The sequence below is a fragment of the Nerophis ophidion genome, linkage group LG16 (assembly GCF_033978795.1).
Source record: "Nerophis ophidion isolate RoL-2023_Sa linkage group LG16, RoL_Noph_v1.0, whole genome shotgun sequence".
Lineage (NCBI taxonomy): Eukaryota > Metazoa > Chordata > Actinopteri > Syngnathiformes > Syngnathidae > Nerophis > Nerophis ophidion.
Genome location: NC_084626.1, coordinates 35,985,272 through 36,006,740, shown reverse-complemented (window position 1 = coordinate 36,006,740; position 21,469 = coordinate 35,985,272). Strand labels below are relative to the sequence as shown.

At 43.3% G+C, this 21,469-nt stretch overlaps 1 protein-coding gene and 2 non-coding genes across 3 annotated transcripts; 2 read left to right on the top strand and 1 right to left on the bottom strand.

Moving 5' to 3' along the window:
* Positions 1-766: 766 nt before the first annotated feature.
* Positions 767-848, bottom strand: trnal-aag (transfer RNA leucine (anticodon AAG)). The gene has a single exon. It is a non-coding gene; the product is annotated as a tRNA-Leu (tRNA).
* Positions 849-2,108: 1,260 nt separating this feature from the next.
* On the top strand, positions 2,109-19,091 carry ahcy (adenosylhomocysteinase). The gene is made up of 11 exons (XM_061875051.1): positions 2,109-2,268; positions 4,834-5,024; positions 7,909-7,984; positions 13,572-13,724; positions 15,088-15,200; positions 15,265-15,472; positions 15,541-15,628; positions 15,712-15,829; positions 17,001-17,123; positions 17,198-17,269; positions 18,492-19,091. The coding sequence occupies exons 1-11, from the start codon at positions 2,241-2,243 to the stop codon at positions 18,621-18,623; spliced, it is 1,302 nt and encodes a 433-aa protein (XP_061731035.1). The 5' UTR covers positions 2,109-2,240; the 3' UTR covers positions 18,624-19,091.
* Positions 14,890-15,019, top strand: LOC133535730 (small nucleolar RNA SNORA17). The gene has a single exon (XR_009802312.1). It is a non-coding gene; the product is annotated as a small nucleolar RNA SNORA17 (small nucleolar RNA).
* Positions 19,092-21,469: the final 2,378 nt, after the last annotated feature.

Genomic DNA, 21,469 nt, shown 5'->3' with positions numbered 1-21,469 from the left:
GTTTGACATAGATGTGCATGATTTGAAGCTGGTTGGCATCCATCCATCCATCCATCCATTTTCTACCGCTTATTCCCTTTGGGGTCGCTGGTGCCTATCTCAGCTACAATTGCGTGGTAGGTGGGGTACACCCTATCGCAGGGCCTACACAGATAGACAGACAACATTCACACTTACATTCACACACTTGGGCCAATTTAGTGTTGCCAATCAACATATTCCCAGTTGCATGTCTTTGGATGTTGTAGAAAGCCGGAGTACCCGGAGAGAACCCACGCATTCACGGGGAGAACATGCAAACTCCACACAGAAAGATCCCGAGCCCGGGATTGAACCCAGGACTACTCAGAACCTTTGTAATGTGAGGCAGACGCACTAACCCCTCTACCACCGTGGTGCCCATCAGTGAAACCCTCTTTTCATAATGGATCCAGTCACAACTTTACTTTAGCATCAAATAATGTATTTGAAATGTTATACAAATGTTTCAATAGGAAGTAATCGAAGTACACATAATCAGTTCCAAATTGAAACTGTGGACAGCATTTTTAGAAATTAAGAGAAAACAAGGGATGACAACATGTATTAATATGAAGGTTATGTAGTTGTTTTGGATATTAAATAAGCATAGATTAATTCACTACAGTTCAATAAACTGGTCTATCAAAATATAACACATTGAATTTGTGTCATAGATGACTAAGCAAATTGGTTGCAGGATATAAAAAGCATATTTTAACTGATGACAAATGAATTTCAAAAGTATTGGCAGCGGTGGGATTTGAACCCACGCCTCCGGAGAGACTGGAGCCTTAATCCAGCGCCTTAGACCGCTCGGCCACGCTACCTCGTGGTAAGATGGCGCCACACTTATTGTTATCAACGTACATAACATGGCGGTAAATGATGATGTTTTCTGTTGACATGTGTTCGTTGCATGGTCATTTCCAGTAAGACTTTTAATGCAAAGACAAGCGTGACTCTTGCCAACAGCTGTTCGACAACATGTGGCTTCAGTCTATCCAATCACACCTTCACTAACTTGTGTTTTAGCAGGACTTTATACAAAACACATCCATCCATCTTCTTCCGCCTATCCGAGGTCGGGTAGCGGGGGCAGCAGCCTAAGCAGGGAAGCCCAGACTTCCCTCTCCCCAGCCACTTTGTCTAGATCTTCCCGGGGGATCCCGAGGCGTTCCCAGGCCAGCCGGCAGACATAGTCTTCCCAACGTGTCCTGGGTCTTCCCCGTGGCCTCCTACCGGTTGGACGTGCCCTAAACACCTCCCTAGGAAGGCGTTCGGGTGGCATCCTGACCAGATGCCCGAACCCCCTCATCTGGCTCCTCTGGATGTGGAGGAGCAGCGGCTTTACTTTGAGCTCCTCCCGCCTCCCGGATTATTAATAATACAATCAAGATTTTCATGGGTTTACAAAACACGTGAACATTTTAATTGACCTCATTTGGCTGTTTAGCAGTTGTTGTTCTGACTTTTGACCTCAATGTTTGCCTGCCACATGTTGTCAGAAAAACTTAAAACAGTATAAATTGGAATGTTTTTAAATTAAGCACGATTTAGATGGACAGCGTGATGTATTTTACTCCACCAGGTGAGCCTATCCAATAATAGTTTTGTGTACACTCCCATATACTGTAATTTCCAAATAAATCAAAATGAAACTACCTTTGTAATGATTCACTTAGTATAGTCACATGTTATTGTAATCTGCATTATCTCCTTAGTTTGTTCATGAAATATGAGGCAAATACTTTCAAATAAAATTGCCTCAAGTTTGTCATCTTGTAAAATGTTTGCCATCTAAAGTTAACCTGAGTGGGATAACTATTTTATATTTTTATGGCCAAAAATGTACAAGGAGGATATAAAGACAAGCAGTTTGAGAGTTAAACAGGATGTGTTGTAAGAGATTATTAAAAAAAAATTCGTGGCCTCTCCAAACCACCAACTTCACATGCAACACTTGAACGCATCACCCAGAAGACCGCGTCCCTTGCAATCCCACCAATCACATCACGTATTTTCGAGGCGGTAAGAGCCTTTAGCCAATGGGAATCAAGAACTGGTGACGTAAATCCCGCCTACTCACGCCCCATCCAAGGAAGCTGTCTGGTGAATAAAAAGCAAGCCGACATGTTAGCTTCCCCCTTCTGTACGTGTGGTTGTCGGCCGGTCTGCTGCTTCTTTCACCACAACCGAAACAAAACCTCCACCTTGTCACCATGTCCGAGAAACTTGCCTACAAAGTTGGTCAGTGTTTGTCTTATTTGCTTATCTGTCCTCTTAAGTGGAGTTTGCATAGCGAGGATGCTCGACACTTTGCTAGCGAGCATGCTTGTTGGAAATGTGCTCTGTTGCAGCAGCTGCTGCTGGTAAATCAAAAAAAGTATATTTTTATATGAACCAATATGACACTAGTATTAAATTGTAAAATACCATTGTGGTATTTGTCGGTATGTTTCAGTTTGTAAGTGTGGTTCGTCCAGAATCAAATGGGTTGTCTTATTTGAAGAAGCGTCAAGATGAGGAATAGTTATTCTGGGTGTTGTAGTTTGTTAGCACACTTTGACACATTGTAAACTACAACTCCCATGATTCTTCGCGGTTCGTCTTTCGGCAGCATGATAGACAGCAGCAGACCGCATGCTCAGCTGTTAATTCTACTAACCTGTGCTTCATACCACATTGAGTTTTTGTGGTATATCTGCAAGCAAGATGACATTGCTGGTGGTCAGTGTTCTGAAAATGTCCATGTAGGAGAAGTATGCCCCATCGAAGGTGCATGTAAAGATTGACAGCAGAAGTTGGTCAATGAACTGCAGTCAGATAACAGCAGGGCAAAGTCTAAACGTTTCCCTCATCTAAACTTGTAAAAAAGTAAACCTTGTTCAGTGCACCCATCAACTTCTGGTGTTTGATTTACTAGAAGCTAATCTTTCCACATGATCATCCCATTTATTGCATTGGAAACAATCACCAGATTTTCTTTTTTTTTTTTTTTACTGAAATTTGTTTCATATAATTTTTTTTCCGTAAATCATTACACTGACCTATTTTTGATACTATAAAAGGAACGTTTGCCTTTTGCATGTGATACAAGTATTTTACATTAGAAGTAAAATCCGTTCTAGGCTCAAACTGTGGCAATCAAATGCCTTAGTCAGCAACCCGTTGCTCTAGAGCAAAAAAAAAGGGAACCTTTTTTGCTGAGAGAGCCATACAGGCACACTATTTTAAAAAGTATTTCCGTAAGAGCCATACAACTTTTTTTTTTTTTTTTTACACTGAATACAACTATATGCGTGCATTTTTAAGAAAGAACAACATTTTTAGAGTATAATAAGTCTCTTATTCTTGTTAATAACATTGTTATTTTGAGGCTAGCCAAAAATAAATAAATATACTTCTTACCATTAATGCGACTTCTTGAACAGGTGCGGTAGAAACCGGATGGATGGATGAAAATGCATGAGAATGGTTTATATTTTGAACGTTATTTTTGATACTGTGATTACCAGCGGATTTATTCATTACTTATCGTGTTAAGCAATGTCAGCTAAAATTTATCTGAGCCAGGTGCAGCCATCAAAAGAGCCACATATGGCTCTAGAGCCATAGGTTCCCTACCCCTGCTCCTGCTCTAGAGCACCGACCTCATGGCTCCCTAGACTTGTTTTAGAGATTAGTTGAAAAGGAAAAATATTTAAAAAAAAAAAAAATTGTACGAGAACAAACATGACACAAACCTTCCTAATTGTTGGAAATCTCACTGTTTGTTACACATGCTTCACTGACTAGATTTGGCAAGCACCGTTTTGTCCTACTAATTTCAGCAATCTCTGATGGTGCCACAGAAAGACGTGTTTTATGCCACTCCTTTGTCTCATTTTGTCAACCAAATGTTGTATACTGTGCATGAATGCACAAAGGTGAGCTTTGTTGATGTGCCACAGGAAGCCGTGTTTTATGCCACTCCTTTGTCTCATTTTGTCCACCAAATGTTGTATACTGTGCATGAATGCACAAAGGTGAGCTTTGTTGATGTGCCCCAGAAAGACGTGTTTTATGCCATTCCTTTGTCTCATTTTGTCCACCAAATGTTGTATACTGTGCATGAATGCACAAAGGTGAGCTTTGTTGATGTTATTTACTTGTTAGAGTGCTAGTCAGGCATTTCTGGTAGTTGTTCGTGTGCCTCATTGTTTCAGACCACAGCAAAAGTTACCCTGCTTGCAAAGATTTTAATAAAACCATTAGAAGACTTGGACACACACAACTATACCTTTTAGCCCATCTGACTCAATAATCTCTAGAAGTTATTTCATCCTGGGAGAAGCCTCCATTTTACTAATGATTTCCAATGATGTAAAAATGTGTCGAATAAAAACTAAAATACTGTACAACATTTCTGTCAATGAAGATTTCCGGAGGCCTTTGATAGAAGGCCATTATAGACACTTACATCATGTGTTGTCTTCATTATAACACTTATATTAAACTTATTTTTTTGCGGCTCCAGACAGATTTCTTTTTTTTTTTTGGTCCAACATGGCTCTTTCAACATTTTGGGTTGCCGACCCCTGCCTTAAGTGAACAAGCAAGGTTTTAGTCACATTTGAACAATCTTAGGTGTCATGCATGTGTAAAAAGCAGTGGTAATAGTCTTAACATGTTTAAGTTGCTAACTATGGTGGCGCTGGACTCTTGCTGCTTTACTTCGTGTCCTCTTCTCACCTTCTCTTAACAGCTTTTTGTTGACAAAGAAAAATGTGAGTTCATCCGTTAGTGCTAACACCTGTCTGTGTCATCCCACAGCTGACATCAGCCTGGCTGACTGGGGGCGCAAGGCCATTGATATCGCTGAAAACGAGATGCCCGGTCTGATGAAGATGAGGGAGATGTATGGTCCGTCGAAGCTGCTCAAGGGCGCGCGCATCGCAGGTTGCCTCCACATGACCCTACAGACCGCCGTGCTTATTGAGACCCTCACCGAACTTGGAGCAGAGGTGGGATTTTTCAGAATTCTTTAGTTTCTAAGCTGTGTGTGTGCGCCGATGAAACTGTGTCGTATTAGTGGAACAGGGCTAATGTAGTCAAGATAACATTTGTTGTTTGCAGTGATGTTCCTAGGCGTTTCTGCCTCTTGAAGCATTGCAGCTTGGCCTTCCATGTTGCAGCTAGGGCTGGGCGATATTGGCTTTTATTAATATCGCGATATTTTTATGCCATATCGCGATATACGATATATATCTCAATATTTTTCCTTAGCCTTGAATGAACACTTGATGCATATAATCACGGCAGTATGATGATTCTTTGTGTCTACATTAAAAGATTCTTCTTCATACTGCATTAATATATGCTACTTTTAAACTTTCATGCACAGAAGGAAATCACAACCAAGTCAATTGACCAAAACTGTATTTATTAAATAATTTTCATTCTCTCGCGGGTGACTTTTTAAATGAAAGAACAAATTAGTAGTGCTCCTACCTTTTGTAGTAACACTTCTGCTGCATACTTTGCATATTGATGTTGTCTGCTGAATATCTTCCCGCTTGAAGCCCAACCACCGCCAGATGATGGACTGCTGCTGTTTTTCTGGGCATTAATTGTTCTTCCTCCATTTGTGATCAGTTTCGCACCTTCTCTCTCTTGTAATGTCACTCAACTCGCTCCACTCCGCTCTGCTTGCGCCACCTGCCTCAGCTAACGTTAGCCATGCTGCTACCTCTCTGCTCGGCGAGAGCGTATGACGCTACACGCGCGACAGTATGTGATGTATGTAAGAAGGCGGGCTTGTTTTACATCTCTGTGAGAAGGATTGAGAAACGCCTTTAGGGTAATGCCTACAGCTAAAAGCAACTGCGTGAGAACGTATACTCTAATATTACTATACAGTCATTTTCTATATCGCACAGAGACAAATCCGCGATATATCGTTTATATGGATATATCGCCCAGCCCTAGTTACAGCTATGTCAAAAGGTCGCCCAAAGCAAAGGGGATGTTCTGCACTGAGTCTCCACATTAACGGCGACTTGGTGTGAGGTTGACCACCAACACAAGGACGTGTGCTGTTGACATTCAGTTACAGTATATTAGGGTGTGGCACCCAACTTCCTTAAGCTGTGAACCTGGGGAAACAATACTGTCTGTTTTCAAATAGTTTACTTTTTACATTAAATGGTCAGATATATTAGGTTGATTGTCCAATCCTACAACTTATGCTCTTTGTTTTAAAAGAAAACTATCCCTTGGTAAGCATTTACGCAAAATGTCACAACTAAGGATTGTGGTCAAATATGTGGAAAATTACTCAAGTCAATCAGTTTACTTAAATGGCCCGTAATAACAAATGCCTAAAAGGGATGCCCAAATCAGGACATCAATCAATCAATCAATCCATTTATTTATATAGCCCTAAATCACAAGTGTCTCAAAGGGCTGCACAAGCCACAACAACATCCGTAGTTCAGAGTAGGGCTGGGCGATAGATCGATATACGCGATAAATCGCGGGTTTGTCTCTGTGCGATATAGAAATTGCCTATATTATAATATCCGAGTATACGTTCTCACGCAGTTGTTTTTAGCTGCGGGCATTACACTACAGGCTCTTCCCACTCCTTGTGTCTCCTTCTCACAGTGTAAGCGCAGGTTCTTACACACGTCACATACTGTAATGTCATACGTCACATACATATACGCCCTCGCCCAACAGAGATCTAGCAGTATGGCTATGGTTAGCCGTGATGCTAGCGGAGTGTTGCGAAGGTGCAAAAGAAGGTGGGAATCTGGTAACAAATGAAGGACGAATTAATTCCCAAGAAAAACAACACGGGGTCCATCGTCTGGCGATGGTTGGGCTTGAAGTGGGAATATGTCGAATGGACAACTTTAATTTGTCAAGTGTGGGGCACAAGCGTTGCTACCAAAAATAGCATAACTGCTAATATGTAGCATCATTTGAAAAGTCACCTGCTAATAACTTTAATAAATACAATTTTGGTCAATTGACTTAATTGGGATTTCCTTCTCTGCATTAAAGTTTCAAATGATCATATATTAATGCAGTATGAACAAGAATGTTTTAATGTAGACAGATAGAATCATCATCCTGCTGTGGTTATATGTATCAAGTGTTAAGGCTAAGGCAAAATACCGAGATATATATTGCGATATGGCCTGAAAATATCGCAATATTAAAAAAAGGCCATATCGCCCAGCCCTAGTTCAGAGCCCACAAAAGGGCAAGGGAAAACTCACAACCCACTGGGAAGTCAATGTGAAACCTTGGAGAAGACCGCAGATGTGGGTGACTTTCTTGTTCTTGTCAAAAGTCTAGCTGCCGCATTTTGTACCAACTGTAATCTTTTAATCCTAGACATAGGTACACCCGAAAATAATACGTTAAAGTAATCGAGATGAGACGTAAGGAACGCATGAATTATGATCTCAGCGTCACTAGTGGACAGAATGGAACAAATTTTAGCGATATTACGGAGATGAAAGAAGGCCGTTTTAGTTACACTCTTAATGTGTGACTCAAACAAGAGAGTTGGGTTGAAGATAATACCCAGATTCTTTACCAAGGGGCCTTGTGCAATTGTTTGGTTGTCAAATGTTAAGGTGGTATTATTAAATAGAGGTTGGTGTCTAGCAGGACCGATTAATAAGCATTTCAGTTTTTTGGGGCGTTGAGTTGCAAAAAGTTAGCGGACATCCATTGTTTAATTTCATTAAGACACGCCTCCAGCTGACTACAATCTGGCGTGTTGGTTAGCTTTAGGGGCATCCTTGTCAATAAAACAAAAATTATCAGCCGATGTTGATGGTTTATAAGTTATAGATGAACCAAATTGAGGAAAATGTAAATGTGTGTCTTCAGGTTCAATGGTCGAGCTGCAACATCTTCTCCACTCAGGATCATGCTGCCGCCGCCATTGCCAAGTCTGGTGTCCCAGGTAACACTTAATTTCCTTACATTATGAATGTTTATCTACAGTGGAACCTGGCCTAACTCATCTCCACATTACAAAGCTTACATGTTTAGTTATGACCTGGCCCAAAGATTTAATTGTGAAAATAATTAATTATTTTTTTATTAACCTATTGCCGTTTGTTGACATGGTTTTCCTCCATTGGTGCATATTTTTTTTGATTTCTCTGTTTTCATATATTTTATACTTTTACCAAATATATGCTGTGGTTATTTGACTGCAATGACAAGCGTCCGAAAATATGCACAAATCTTTCTTTCAATGGCCAACAGCTTCAAATAGTGTTTTGTTAATATCCATCCATCTTCTTCCGCTCAACTGAGGTCGGGTCGCGGGGGCAGCAGCCTAAGCAGGGATGCCCAGACTTCCCTCTCCCCAGCCACTTCGTCCAGCTCTTCTCGGGGGATCCCAAGGCGGTCCGAGGCCAGCCGGGAGAGATAGTCTTCCCAACGTGTCCTGGGTCTTCCCCGTGGCCTCCTACCTGTCGGACGTGCCCGAAACACCTCCCTAGGGAGGCGTTGGGATGGCATCCTGACCATATGCCCGAACCACCTCATCTGGCTCCTCTCGATGTGGAGGAGCAGCGGCTTTACTTTGAGCTCCTCCCGGATGAAAGAGCTTTTCACCCTATCTCTAAGGGAGAGCCCCACCACCCGGCGGAGGAAACTCATTTCGGCCGCTTGTACCCGTGATCTTATCCTTTCGGTCATGACCCAAATCTCATGACCATAGGTGAGGATGGGAACGTAGATCGACCGCGAATTGAGAGCTTTGCTTTCCGGCTCAGCTCCTTCACCACAACGGATCGATAGAGCGTCCACATTACTGAAGATGCCGCACCGATCCGCCTGTCGATCTCACGATCCACTCTTCCCTCACTCATGAACAAGACTCTGAGGTACTTGAACTCCTCCACTTGGAGCAGGGTCTCCTACCCAACCGGGAGATGGCACTCCACCCTTTTCCGGGCGAGAACCATGGACTCTGACTTAGAGGTGCTGATTCTCATCCCAGTTGCTTCACACTCTGCTGCGAACCGATCCAGTGAGAGTTGAAGATCTTGGCCAGATGAAGCCATCAGGACCACATCTGCAAATAGCGGAGATCTAATCCTGCAGCCACCAAACCAGATACCCTCAACGCCCTGACTGCGCCTAGAAATTCTGTCCATTACAGTTATGAACAGAATTGGTGACAGAGGGCAGCCTCGGCGGAGTCCAACCCTCACTAGAAACAGATCCGACTTACTGCCGGCAATGCGGCCCAAGTTCTCACACTGATCGTACAGGGAGCGGACCGCCATAATAAGACAGCCCGCGTTACCCCATACTCTGAGCACTCCCCACAGGACTTCCTGGGGTACACAGTCGAATGCCTTCTCCAAGTCCACAAAGCACATGTAGACTGGTTGGGCTAACACCCATGCACCCTCAGTGACCCTGCTGAGAGTATAGAGCTGGTCCACAGTTCCACGACCGAGACGAAAACCACGCTGTTCCTCCTGAATCCGAGGTTTGACTATCCGGCGTAGCCTCCTCTTCAGTACACCTGAATAGACCTTGCCGGGAAGGCTGAGGACTGTGATCCAACGATAGTTGGAACACACCCTCCGGTTCCCCTTGTTAAAGAGAGGAAACACCACCCCGGTCTGCCAATCCAGAGGTACCGCCCCCGATGTCCACGCGATTTTGCAGAGTCTTGTCAACCAAGACATCCCCACAGCATCCAGAGCCTTAAGGAACTCCGGGCGGATCTCATCCACCCCCGGGGCCTTGCCACCGAGGAGCTTTTTAACTACCTCGGCAACCTCAGCCCCACTGCTTCCTCATAGGAAGACGTGCTCGTAGGATTGAGGAATTCTTCGAAGTATTCCTTCCACCGATCCACAACATCCGCAGTCGAGGTCAGCAGAACACCATCTGCACCATACACGTGTTGACACTGCACTGCTTCCCTTTCCTGAGGCGGCGGATGGTGGTCCAGAATCGCTTCGAACCTGTCCGGAAGTCGTTTTCCATGGCTTCCCCGAACTCCTCCCACGTCCGAGTTTTTGCCTCCGCGAGCGCTGAAGCCGCACACCGCTTGGCCTGTCGGTACCTGTCCACTACCTCCGGAGTCCTATGACCCAAAAGAGCCCTATAGGACTCTTTCTTCAGCTTGACGGCATCCGTCACCGCTGGTGAGGGATGCTGGTTCTTGGATTACCGCCATGACAGGCACCAACCACCTTGCCGCCACAGCTCCAATCGGCCGCCTCGACAATAGAGGTACGGAACATCGTCCACTCGGACTCAATGTCCAGCGCCTCCCTCGTGACATGTTCAAAGTTCTTCTAGAGGTGGGAATTGAAACTCTCTCTGATAGGAGACTCTGCCAGATGTTGCCAGCAGATCCTCACAATTCGTTTGGGGCTGCCAGGTCTGTCCGGCATCCTCCCCCGCGATCGCAGCCAACTCACCACCATTTGGTGATCTGTAGAAAACTCCGCCCCTCTCTTCAATCGAGTGTCCAAAACATGAGGTCGCAAATCCAATGACACAACTACAAAGTCGATCATGGAACTGGGGCCTAGGGTGTCCTGGTGCCAAGTGCACATATGGACACTCTTATGTTTGAACATTGTGTTTGTAATGGACAATCCGTCACGAGCACAAAAGTCCAATAACAAAACACCACTCGGGTTCAGATCCGGGCGGCCATTCTTCCCAATCATGCCTGGCCAGGTTTCACTGTCGTTGCCAACATGAGCGTTGAAGTCCCCCAGTAGAACGAGTGAATCACCCGGGGGAGCACTCGAGTGAATCCAAAAAGGGTGGGTACTCTGAGCTGAGGATTGGTGCATAAGCTCAAACAACAGTCAGGACCCGTACCCCCACCCGAAGGCGGAGGGAGGCTACCCTCTCGTCCACCGAGTTGAACTCCAACGTGCAGGCTTTGAGCCGGTGGGCAACAAGAATTGCCACCCCAGCTTGTCGCCTCTCACTGCTGGCAACGCCAGAGTGGAAGAGAGCCACTCTCAAGAAAAGTGGTTCCAGAGCCCTTGCTGTGCGTCAACTATATCTAGCTGGAACTTCTCAACTTCGCGCACTAGCTCAGGTTCCTTCCCCCCAACGAGGTGATGTTCCACGTCCCAAGAGCTAGCTCATGTAGCCGAGGATCGGACCGCCAAGTGCCTTGCCTTCGGCTGCCGCCCAACTCACATCGCACCCGACCTCTATGGCCCCTGCTTTGGGTGGTGAGCCCATTGGAGGAGGGACTCACGTTGCCTCTTCGGGCTGTGCCCGGCCGGGCCCCATGGGCACAGGCCCGGCCACCAGCCGCTCGCCATTGTGCCCCACGTCCGGGCCTGGCTCCAGGGGGGGCGGGGCCCCAGTGACCCTCGTCCGGGCGAGGGAAATCTGGGTCATTTGTTCGTGTTCTTCATATAAGTCTTCGAGCTGCTCTTTGTCTGATCCCTCACCTAGGACCAGTTTGCCTTAGGAAACCTCACCATGGGGCATAAAGCCCCCGGACAACATAGCTCCTAGGATCATTGGGACACGCAAACTCCTCTACCACGTTAAGGTGGCAGCTCAGAGAGGATAATAGTTGTGGTGTTAATAAGTGTGGTAAAATCAAGGTTAATACTGCCATACTTTTGAAACTAAGGCAAAATGCATTTTCTCTCTTTTGGTGGATTGATTAATCCGTATTAATGCTAAACAGGAAGTTGTGGAGGCGTGGCTCTGGTGGTAGGGCGGTTGTGCCAGCAATTTGATGGTCCCAGGTTCTATTCCAGCTTCCGCCATCTTAGTCACTGTTGTGTCCTTGGGCACAACTTTTTCTCAGTGCCACCCACATTGATTTATGTAGCTTAAAAAAGATGTAGATATTGGGTTTCACAATTTAAAGCGCTGTAAATCTCGGGGGGGAAAAAAGACCTCCACATAAATATAATTCACTTCACTTGTGCATGTTTTGATGCTGTGGAACTAAACCATGGGTCGGCAACCAGTTGATCGTGAAATGAGAAAATAACATATTGACATGACAAAAGTGACACCAAACACCACAAGCATGCATTTTAACCATTGAGTACGTCCACGCACGACACCCACTTAACTCGCAATATGCATGTGGCATGTTGTGCACAAAAATCATTGAGCTGCAACATTGTATTAAGACTGACTGTTGCAACACACTAAACATTTTGTAGCACCAAACAACTCTTCTCTCAACCATGACCATTATCGTTCGCCTGCTACAAGCCAAATACTCACATCCATTAACAAAGCTCTGAACTACGGATTTTGTGTTGATTTATTGTGTATCCAAAAGTTCACATTGTCACATGTGCAAAGGCCGTAACCAATATTAAAACAAGGAAGGAAGAAGTAAGGAATAACTTCCCCTTTTATCACCTCTTTGTCACACAGGATAAAGCCGCCAGGTGAACAGAAGATTTTACTACTTTCGGTGCTGACGCAACACATTCATGTGACTCGTGCCCATTTATAACCGTAGGATGAACAAATTTACTACAGTACTATGACTATAGTAACCATAAACGGTTAGCTTCTACAGCTGCGGTGCCAAAGTGCAGCACAAGGGCTATCTGTGGCATCTGACTCTTTTGTCATTGGCCCTAGGACAGTGGTTCTTAACCTGGGTTTGATCGAACCCTAGGGGTTCGGTGAGTCGGCCTCAGGGGTTCGGCGGAGGTTAAAACACACCCGACTTATCGTCTCAATAAAAACTTCTCCCTATCGGCGTATTACCGATACGACAACAGCTGACTTGTTTGCAGGTGTGTAATTTGTTGGGAGTTTTTGCACTGTGTTGGTTTTGTTCTTTGAACAAGGTGATGTTCATGCACAGTTCATTTTGTGCACCAGTAAAAAACATGGTAACACTTTAGTATGGGGAACATATTCACCATTAATTAGTGGCTTATTAACATGTAAATTAGTAACATATTGGCCCTTAACTAGTCATCATTAAGTAGTTACGTATTAATGCCTTATTCGCCATGGCCTCATTATTACCTTAACCCTCTAACCCTAACCAAATAACTAAATTAAGTCTTTATTACTTAGAATATGTTCTCCATACTAAAGTGTTAACAAAAACACATAACTTTGTCTTGAATTTGAAAAAAAAATTTTTTATTCTTTACTAAGAAGGGTTCAATAAATGCGCATATGAAACTAATGGGGTTCGGTACCTCCAACAAGGTTAAGAACCACTGCCCTAGGAACATTACAAAACAATACCAGAAAATATTTGGAAAATGTTAAAAAGCAGAATGAGAAAAAAACACCAAAATGTTGACATCACAAAGCTTTTTCTTTAAAAAAAAAAAAAAAAGTTCCACTGTATATTTGTACAACATAAAGCCCGGTACTGACTGCATTCAGCATTGGGAACACGACATGTGCATGATAAGACTTCACAAGGATTTTCGGTGCGGTTAAGTAAATAATCACATAAAACCTCCAGGCCACGTACTGTATTAGTTTTTGCTTTACACTCACTGCTTCTATGAGCTAATATGGTGTGTGCGCACACACAGTGTACGCATGGAAGGGTGAGACGGACGAGGAGTACATGTGGTGCATCGAGCAGACTCTCTACTTCAAAGATGGACAACCCCTCAACATGATCCTGGACGATGGAGGAGATCTCACCAACCTGGTCCACCAGAAGCATCCCAAGCTGCTGACAGGTAATGCATGCACACACACACACATGCTCTCTCTTGTCTGCGGGCACACACACACACACACACAATTAAATTAGTGCAAGGCTGCTTTTTATAGCCCATTTTCCAAGGGGAACTGACTAAGTCCTCCAACTAAAAGTTTTTTCTGCGTTTGCACAGCAGCAATGAGTTATTGAAAAATTTAAATTATGCTGACACTTGACAAGGTTAAGGAATAATTTGAGTTTATTCCGAATATGAATACAATTACCGGTACAACATAATACATCCAGATTTCCAGTTTCTCTTTTTAACATAGTCGAACAGGAGTAGGAAGAAGCTGAGCTTATTTATTTGGAGTCTTTTTGTAATGGGCCATGCGGTTAATCCTACCCCTTTTCCATTATATAGCAATTGCTAACACTTTTGTTCACTTCCTGTTCTCAACTTATTCACAATATACTCCTTAAATATACAATACAATAAAAAAATTAATGGAGAAGTAAGTTGTATTTCATCTAGTGAGATGAAAGGGATTATCAGTAAGTTCAGAATGTTCATCATGGCTCTTCTTTGTACTTTGTAAACAGTGAACAGTTTGTTAAATTGGATCATATTAGTACATACATTTATTTACTTAATTCATTCCATAAATTAATTCCACATACTGATATATTTGAGTTTTACGTGCATGCACATTTTAAGTTATATTTTTTCTCTGAGGTTATATTTCTCATGTTGAGAAAATAAGATGTGCATTCTTGGGTAGCAGGTTATAGTTTGCTTTGTGCATAATTTTAGCTGTTTGCAAATTCACTGTTGTTGAATTTCAATATTTTTGATTTATTCAATAAACAGGATTTTTATGTTCTCTACAGCCAAAATTATGTATTATTTTAACTTATCTGTTAGGAACCAGGACAGTTACTGAAGCGTACTGTTGTAGTTATTTACCCTTATTATTATTATTATTATTATTATTATTATTATTATTATCATATTATATTTATTCTTTATTGATGTACAGTATTTCTTGCCACCTTATGTTGCACGAAAACAGTTTCTGATAGTTCCTCCAAAGGTAAGGGCTTAGCTTAGATCTTTGGCTTGGTGCTTGTGATGTACAGTATAATTAAAGCTTGAAGTTGTTGACGTTGTATTAACTTGCGAGAGGAGCATGTTGGTGTTTGCTGCCCCTTGAGGCGTTGCAGCTCAGCCCTCCATGTTGCAGCTGTGTCGAAAGGTGGCAGAGAGCAAAGGTGGTCATCTACACTGAGTCTTCACATTGACGACTCAGCATGGTGTTAACCATCCACATGCGTGTCTTTGTCTCACTGAAGCTCGACTATCAGAAATGTTCTGTGTTCACACGACCACCTCTTGGCAGGCATCCGCGGCCTCTCAGAGGAGACCACCACAGGTGTCCATAATCTGTACAAGATGATGAAGAAGGGCGAGCTGAAGGTTCCCGCCATCAACGTCAACGACTCCGTCACCAAGGTGAGCAGTGATTCCAGAAGGTGCAGCTTTCATGGCACTAACAGCAGCCTGACTCTTCCCACAGAGCAAGTTTGACAACCTGTACGGCTGCAGGGAGAGCCTCATCGACGGCATCAAGCGCGCCACAGACGTCATGATCGCCGGGAAAGTGGCTGTGGTGGCAGGCTACGGCGACGTGGGCAAAGGCTGTGTCCAGGCCCTGCGTGGCTTCGGTGCCCGCGTCATCGTCACAGAGATCGACCCCATCAACGCACTTCAGGCAGCCATGGAGGGTAGGTTGCACCGCTCTACCTCCTTTTTAAACTTGGCATTTTTGTTTATAAAGTATGTTGTTGTGTAGGCTTTGAGGTAACAACAATGGATGAAGCTAGCCTGGAAGGAAACATCTTTGTCACCACCACTGGCTGTGAGGACATCATCCAGGGCCAGTAGGTGGCGCCACACACTCATCAATTACCATAAAATATTCTCTTATAAAATGTTAGCTCAAGTTTGTTTGGGCCTTATACAGTCACTTTGAGAACATGAAGGATGACGCCATCGTCTGCAACATTGGACACTTTGACTGCGAGATTGACATGAACTGGCTGAACAAAAACGCAGCCAAGAAAATCAACATAAAACCTCAGGTAAGAGGTAGTGAAAGATTTTGTCTCAACCAGCTCACCTTAATACTTACACTGCTCTGTGTACTGCACTGTAACTAGATGTTGCACTCAAAAACAGTCACAATGGTGAGTGTGCAGTTCTGGGCTGTCTTTCAAAACAAACATTTAGTCAGGGCATTTCACTGACTAAGTGTTCATTTGTGAACTGTGAACTAGGGTTGTATGGTTTACCGGTATTAGTATAGTACCGTGATACTAATGAATCCTATTCGGTACTATACCGCCTCTGAAAAGTACCGGTCCGCCACCTCTCGGATTGATACCCAAATTTGTGGTATCATCTAAAACTAATGTAAAGTATCAACAACAGAAGAATAAATGATTATTACATTCTAACAGAAGTGTATATAGAACATGTTAAAACAGAAATTAAGCAGATATTAACAAGTAAATTAATAATTCATTTTCTACCACTTATCCTTAATTTTAACAAAATAATAGAATAGAAAATGACACAATTTGTTATTGCATATGTCAGCAGACTAATTAGGAGCCTTTGTTTGTTTACTTACTAATAGAAAACAAGTTATCTTGTTGGTTCACTATTTTATTTATGGACAAACTTGCAATAAGAAAAATAAGTTTAATGTACCGTAATATTTTTTTGTTAAAATAAAGCATATTTTTGTGGTCCCCTTTATTTAGAAAAGTATCGAAATAATTTTGTTACCGGTACCAAAATATTGGTATCGGGACTTCATCTTTTGAGTGTAAATGTGAGTTCACTCTGAGCAGTTCGGTAAAATGCAGCGTCCGTAACCGGATGTTGCACTCAAACTGGCCAAAATGGGGAGTATGCAGTGTTTGACTCTTACCACCCTCAATAATCGCCATCTTGGCTACTTGGCAAAAGGGGAAAGACTAACTGCAGTGGTTGTAATTCACCACTTGTAATGAATTTAAGACTGCAGAACATTGTTAAAAATTGGCACATGTAGAAATTTAAGAACACAGTGATTAAATATGAAGGACCATGTTCTCATTGACCTTCTGGAAAAATAGTATTGAAACTGTTAAAATTTCAGAAGTCAAAATGTGTGTCCTAAGTTTCCAAAGTCAAAATAATGTAAACTACTCAATTGCACTATTAGGATAATTGGGTCATAATCACATGTGCTTTGGTGGTCCTTAGGTTGACCGCTTCCTGATGAAAAACGGCCGTCACATCATCGTGCTGGCTGAGGGCAGGCTGGTCAATTTGGGCTGCGCCATGGGTCACCCGTCATTTGTCATGAGCAACTCCTTCACCAACCAGGTGCTTCTGTCAACAAGGTCACATGTCTGCTTGATGAATTTATACTTTTTAGCTGACTACTGTGCCTCCTGCAGGTTCTGGCTCAAATTGAACTGTGGACCAATACTGCCAAATATCCTGTGGGAGTTTACTTCTTGCCCAAAAAGGTCAGAAGGCAGATGATGTTCAATACAGACTACATAAATGCCTTTAAAGGCCTACTGAAATGAGATTTTCTTATTTAAACGGGGATAGCAGATCCATTCTATGTGTCATACTTGATCATTTCGCCATATTGCCATATTTTTGCTGAAAGGATTTAGTAGAGAACATTGACAATAAAGTTTGCAACTTTTGGTCACTAATAAAAAAGCCTTGCCTGTACCGGAAGTAGCAGACGTTGTGCGCCTGCCATCACCGGTGTGAGGGCTCCTCACATACTCCAATGTGAGCCACCAGCAGTAAGAGCAATTCGTACCGAGAAAGTGACGATTTCCCCATTAATTTGAGTGAGGATGAAAGATTCGTGGATGAGGAAAGTCAGAGTGAAGCACTAATAAAAGAAGAGGCGACTGCTCCAGGCGGCGGCAGTGGGAGAGTTTCAGATGTAATTAGACACATTTACTAGGATAATTCTGGAAAATCCCTTATCTGCTTATTGTGTTATAGCATTTTAGTGAGATTATAAAGTCATACCTGAAAGTCGGATGCCTGCGGTGAACGCCAGTGTCTCTGAGAGAAGCCAAGGAGCCAAGATCATAGCTGCCTTTTTTAGCTGCAGGATAAGGTCGCGTAATCCACTCAAGTCTCCTGTAAGAACCGACTTAATATCACAATTTCCCCATCCAAAAACTTGCTGGTTGACGTAGAGAAACATGTTCGCTTGACCGCTCTGTGTTAAAGCTTCACAACAAACAAACACCGGCTGTGTTTCGGTGCTAAGGCAGCTGCAATCCACCGCTTTCCACCAACAGCATTTTTATTTGACGTCTCTAATATTAATTGAACAAATTGCAAAAGATTCAGCAACACAGATGTCCAAAATACTGTGTAATTGCGCGATGAAAAGAGACGACTTTTAGCCGTAAGTGGTGCTGAGCTAATATGTCAGCTACAACCAATGTCACAAACACGTGTCATCATTCCGCGATGTTTTCAACAGGAAACTCCGCAAGAAATTTAAAATTGTAATTGAGTAAACTAAACCGGCCGTATTGGCATGTGTTGCAATGTTAATATTTCATCATTGATATACAAACTATCAGACTGCGTGGTCTGTAGTAGTGGGTTTCAGTAGGCCTTTAAAGAATTGTTAACGACTGCTTTCCACACCTGCATGCAGCCATCATTGAAAAAAAAGAAAATGACCGCAGTTTGTTTTGTCTTCAGCTGGACGAGCAGGTAGCCGCCGCCCACTTGGACAAACTGGGTGTGAAGCTGACCAAGCTGACTGAGAGCCAGGCTAAGTACTTGGGATTGCCCAAGGAGGGCCCCTTCAAGCCGGACCACTACCGCTACTGAGCTTCCACTGCTCAACTTGAGGAGAGAAGAGGAAAGAGTGAGAGGCGGAGCTACAAAGACGTTTGTCTCGCCAGTGGTGGATTCTACGCAATCGACAAGCAGCCATCTTTGTTTCGCTTTCGCGTCTTTGCTTGTCGACCATCTTGCCTCTTTAACTCCAGTGAGGTTAAGAGATGTTTCTCTTGTCATCATTCCCTCTTATTGGAACAAAATAAACCCTTTTTCATGCGGATCTTAGAGTTTGTGTAGCAAGCTTCAATGCGCAGTGGCCTTATTCTAGTTTAGCACTTAGCAGTTTACTTGACCACCAGAGGAGGCACTAAATCAGTGGTCCGGATTCATTACAAGGTCTTAAACTTTACTTTCTTCCTCTACTGTAATTGTTTACTTTAACTTGTTCAACCGCTGTCAACTGATGCACGCCGAGGTTGCTTGTGATGATTGTGATAAATAAACCCGCTGACCCGATTCTGATATGGTTTTTTTTCTTTCGTAGAACTGCTGCTGAGGTTGAAGTTACTAAAATGATCATTGACAATAAGTAGTAGCATCCTCCTCCAGCAAGAATTGGTGTACATACATCCGTTTTCTACCCCTTATCCCTTTCGAAGTCGCTAGAGCCTACCTCAGCTGCATTCCTGCGGAGTACACCCTGGACAAGTCGCCACTTCATCACAGGTAGAGAACATTCACACTCATATTCACACATTACGGCCAATTTAGCGTTTTACAATTTAATAAATAAATACAATTTTAGTTCTCCACTTTGATGTATGAAATTAAATGTCTTTAAAAGCTTTTTAAGTTCCACTTGAATATGAACAAAGCTAAACGCTTTTTAATTGGTACACTTCAAATGTGGTTATGTGCGTATTTTTAACAAAGGAAAGCTATTCAAATGGAATAACGGACCTCTTTGGTATGAATTCCAACATTTACAATTAACTTTTTACTAGTTTAATGTGAACTCAGTGCTAAAATTTGAGTCCGCACTTAATGCACCAGTCCATGTTTTTAATACCTTAGTCCAGGGGGTGTCAAACGTACGGCCCGCGAACAGGTTTATCCGGCCCGCGGGATGAGTTTGCTAAGTATACAAATTAACCTGAAATTTTTGAATGAAAGAAACAGCTCTTCTACATGTGTCTACTGTATTTTGGAATAGCAATTCTTTGTATCTCTGTAGGGGCTTCACGGTGGCAGAGGGGTTAGTGCGTCTGCCTCACAATACAAAGGTCCTGCAGTCCTGGGTTCAAATCTAGGCTCGGGATCTTTCTGTGTGGAGTTTGCATGTTCTCCCCATGAATGCGTGGGTTCCCTCCGGGTACTCCGGCTTCCTCCCACTTCCAAAGACATGCACCTGGGGATAGGTTGATTGGCAACACTAAATTGGCCCTAGTGTGTGAATGTGAGTGTGAATGTTGTCTGTCTATCTGTGTTGGCCCTGCGATGAGGTGGAGACTTGTCCAGGGTGTACCCCGCCTTCCGCCCGATTGTAGCTGAGATAGGCGCCAGCGCCCCCCGTGACCCCAAAAGGGAATAAGCGGTAGAAAAAGGATGGTAAAATGGATGTATCTCTGTAGATTGGGGGTTGGCAACCCGCGGCTCTCGGATCACTCTGATGTGACTCAGCAGCATACTTGCCGACCCCCCGCCCCCCATTTTTCCGGGAGGTTTTCCAAATTTCAGTGCCTTTCCCAGAAATCTCCCCAGGATAACGTTCTCAGATTTTCACCCGGACAACAATATTGAGGGCGTGCCGTGATGGCAATGCCTTAAACGTTCTCTCGACCATGTCGTCGGGTCCGCTTTAATAGTATGCTATCTGGGTGCCGGCCGGCCACATCTAGTGTGCGGCTGCTGGCTCAACGCACAAGCGACTGCAAAGCATACTTGGTCAACACCCATACAGGTTACACTGAGGGTTGTGATATAAACAACTTTAACACTCTTACTAATATGCGCCACACTGTGAACCCACACCAAAAAAGAATGACACACACATTTCGGGAGAACATCCGCACTGTAACACAACATAGTCATCCGCACTGTAACACAACATAAACACTGTTGTGTTTATGTTGTGTTACAGTGCGGATGTTCTCCCAAAATGTGTTTGTCATTCTTGTTTGGTGTGGGTTCACAGTGTGGAGCATATTAGTAAGAGTTACCATAAACACTATTGTGTTTATGTTGTGTTACAGTGCGGATGTTCTCCCGAAATGTGTTTGTCATTCTTGTTTGGTGTGGTTTCACAGTGTGGCGCATATTAGTAAGAGCGCTAAAGTTGTTAATATCACAACCCTCTGTAACCTGTATGGCTGTTGAGTTAGTATGCCTTGCAGTTGCTTATGTGTGTCTGCAGAAGCCTCATACAACATGTGAATGGGCTGGTAAGCTGTTTGTTACAGTTGTAAAGGGCGTTAAACGCATTGTCATCATAGCACGCCCTTATCATTGTTGTTTGGGTGAAAACCAGCAGGCAGACGAGAGAATTATTACTCAGAAACTCGGTAGTCTCCCGAAAAACTTGAGATGGTTGGCAAATGAGATGTTGTCAAGCGGCATTCAAATAAAACTTGGGGACCGCACTATTACATTTTCATATTAAAGTGCGGGCCGCGTTTCTGAGACCCCTGGTTAATACATAGCACAAAGCAAAGAAAAATTTTGTACGCTGTGTTATTTCATTTTAAATTTCAAAACAGTGTTGTGGCTCTCATAGTTTTCTTTATTTTGTGAAATGGGTCAAAATGGCTCTTTGAGTGATAAAGGTTGCGGACCCCTGCTATAGATGATGGTACATATGTAAAAATAAACCACATAGTACATCAATCGAGGAAAAT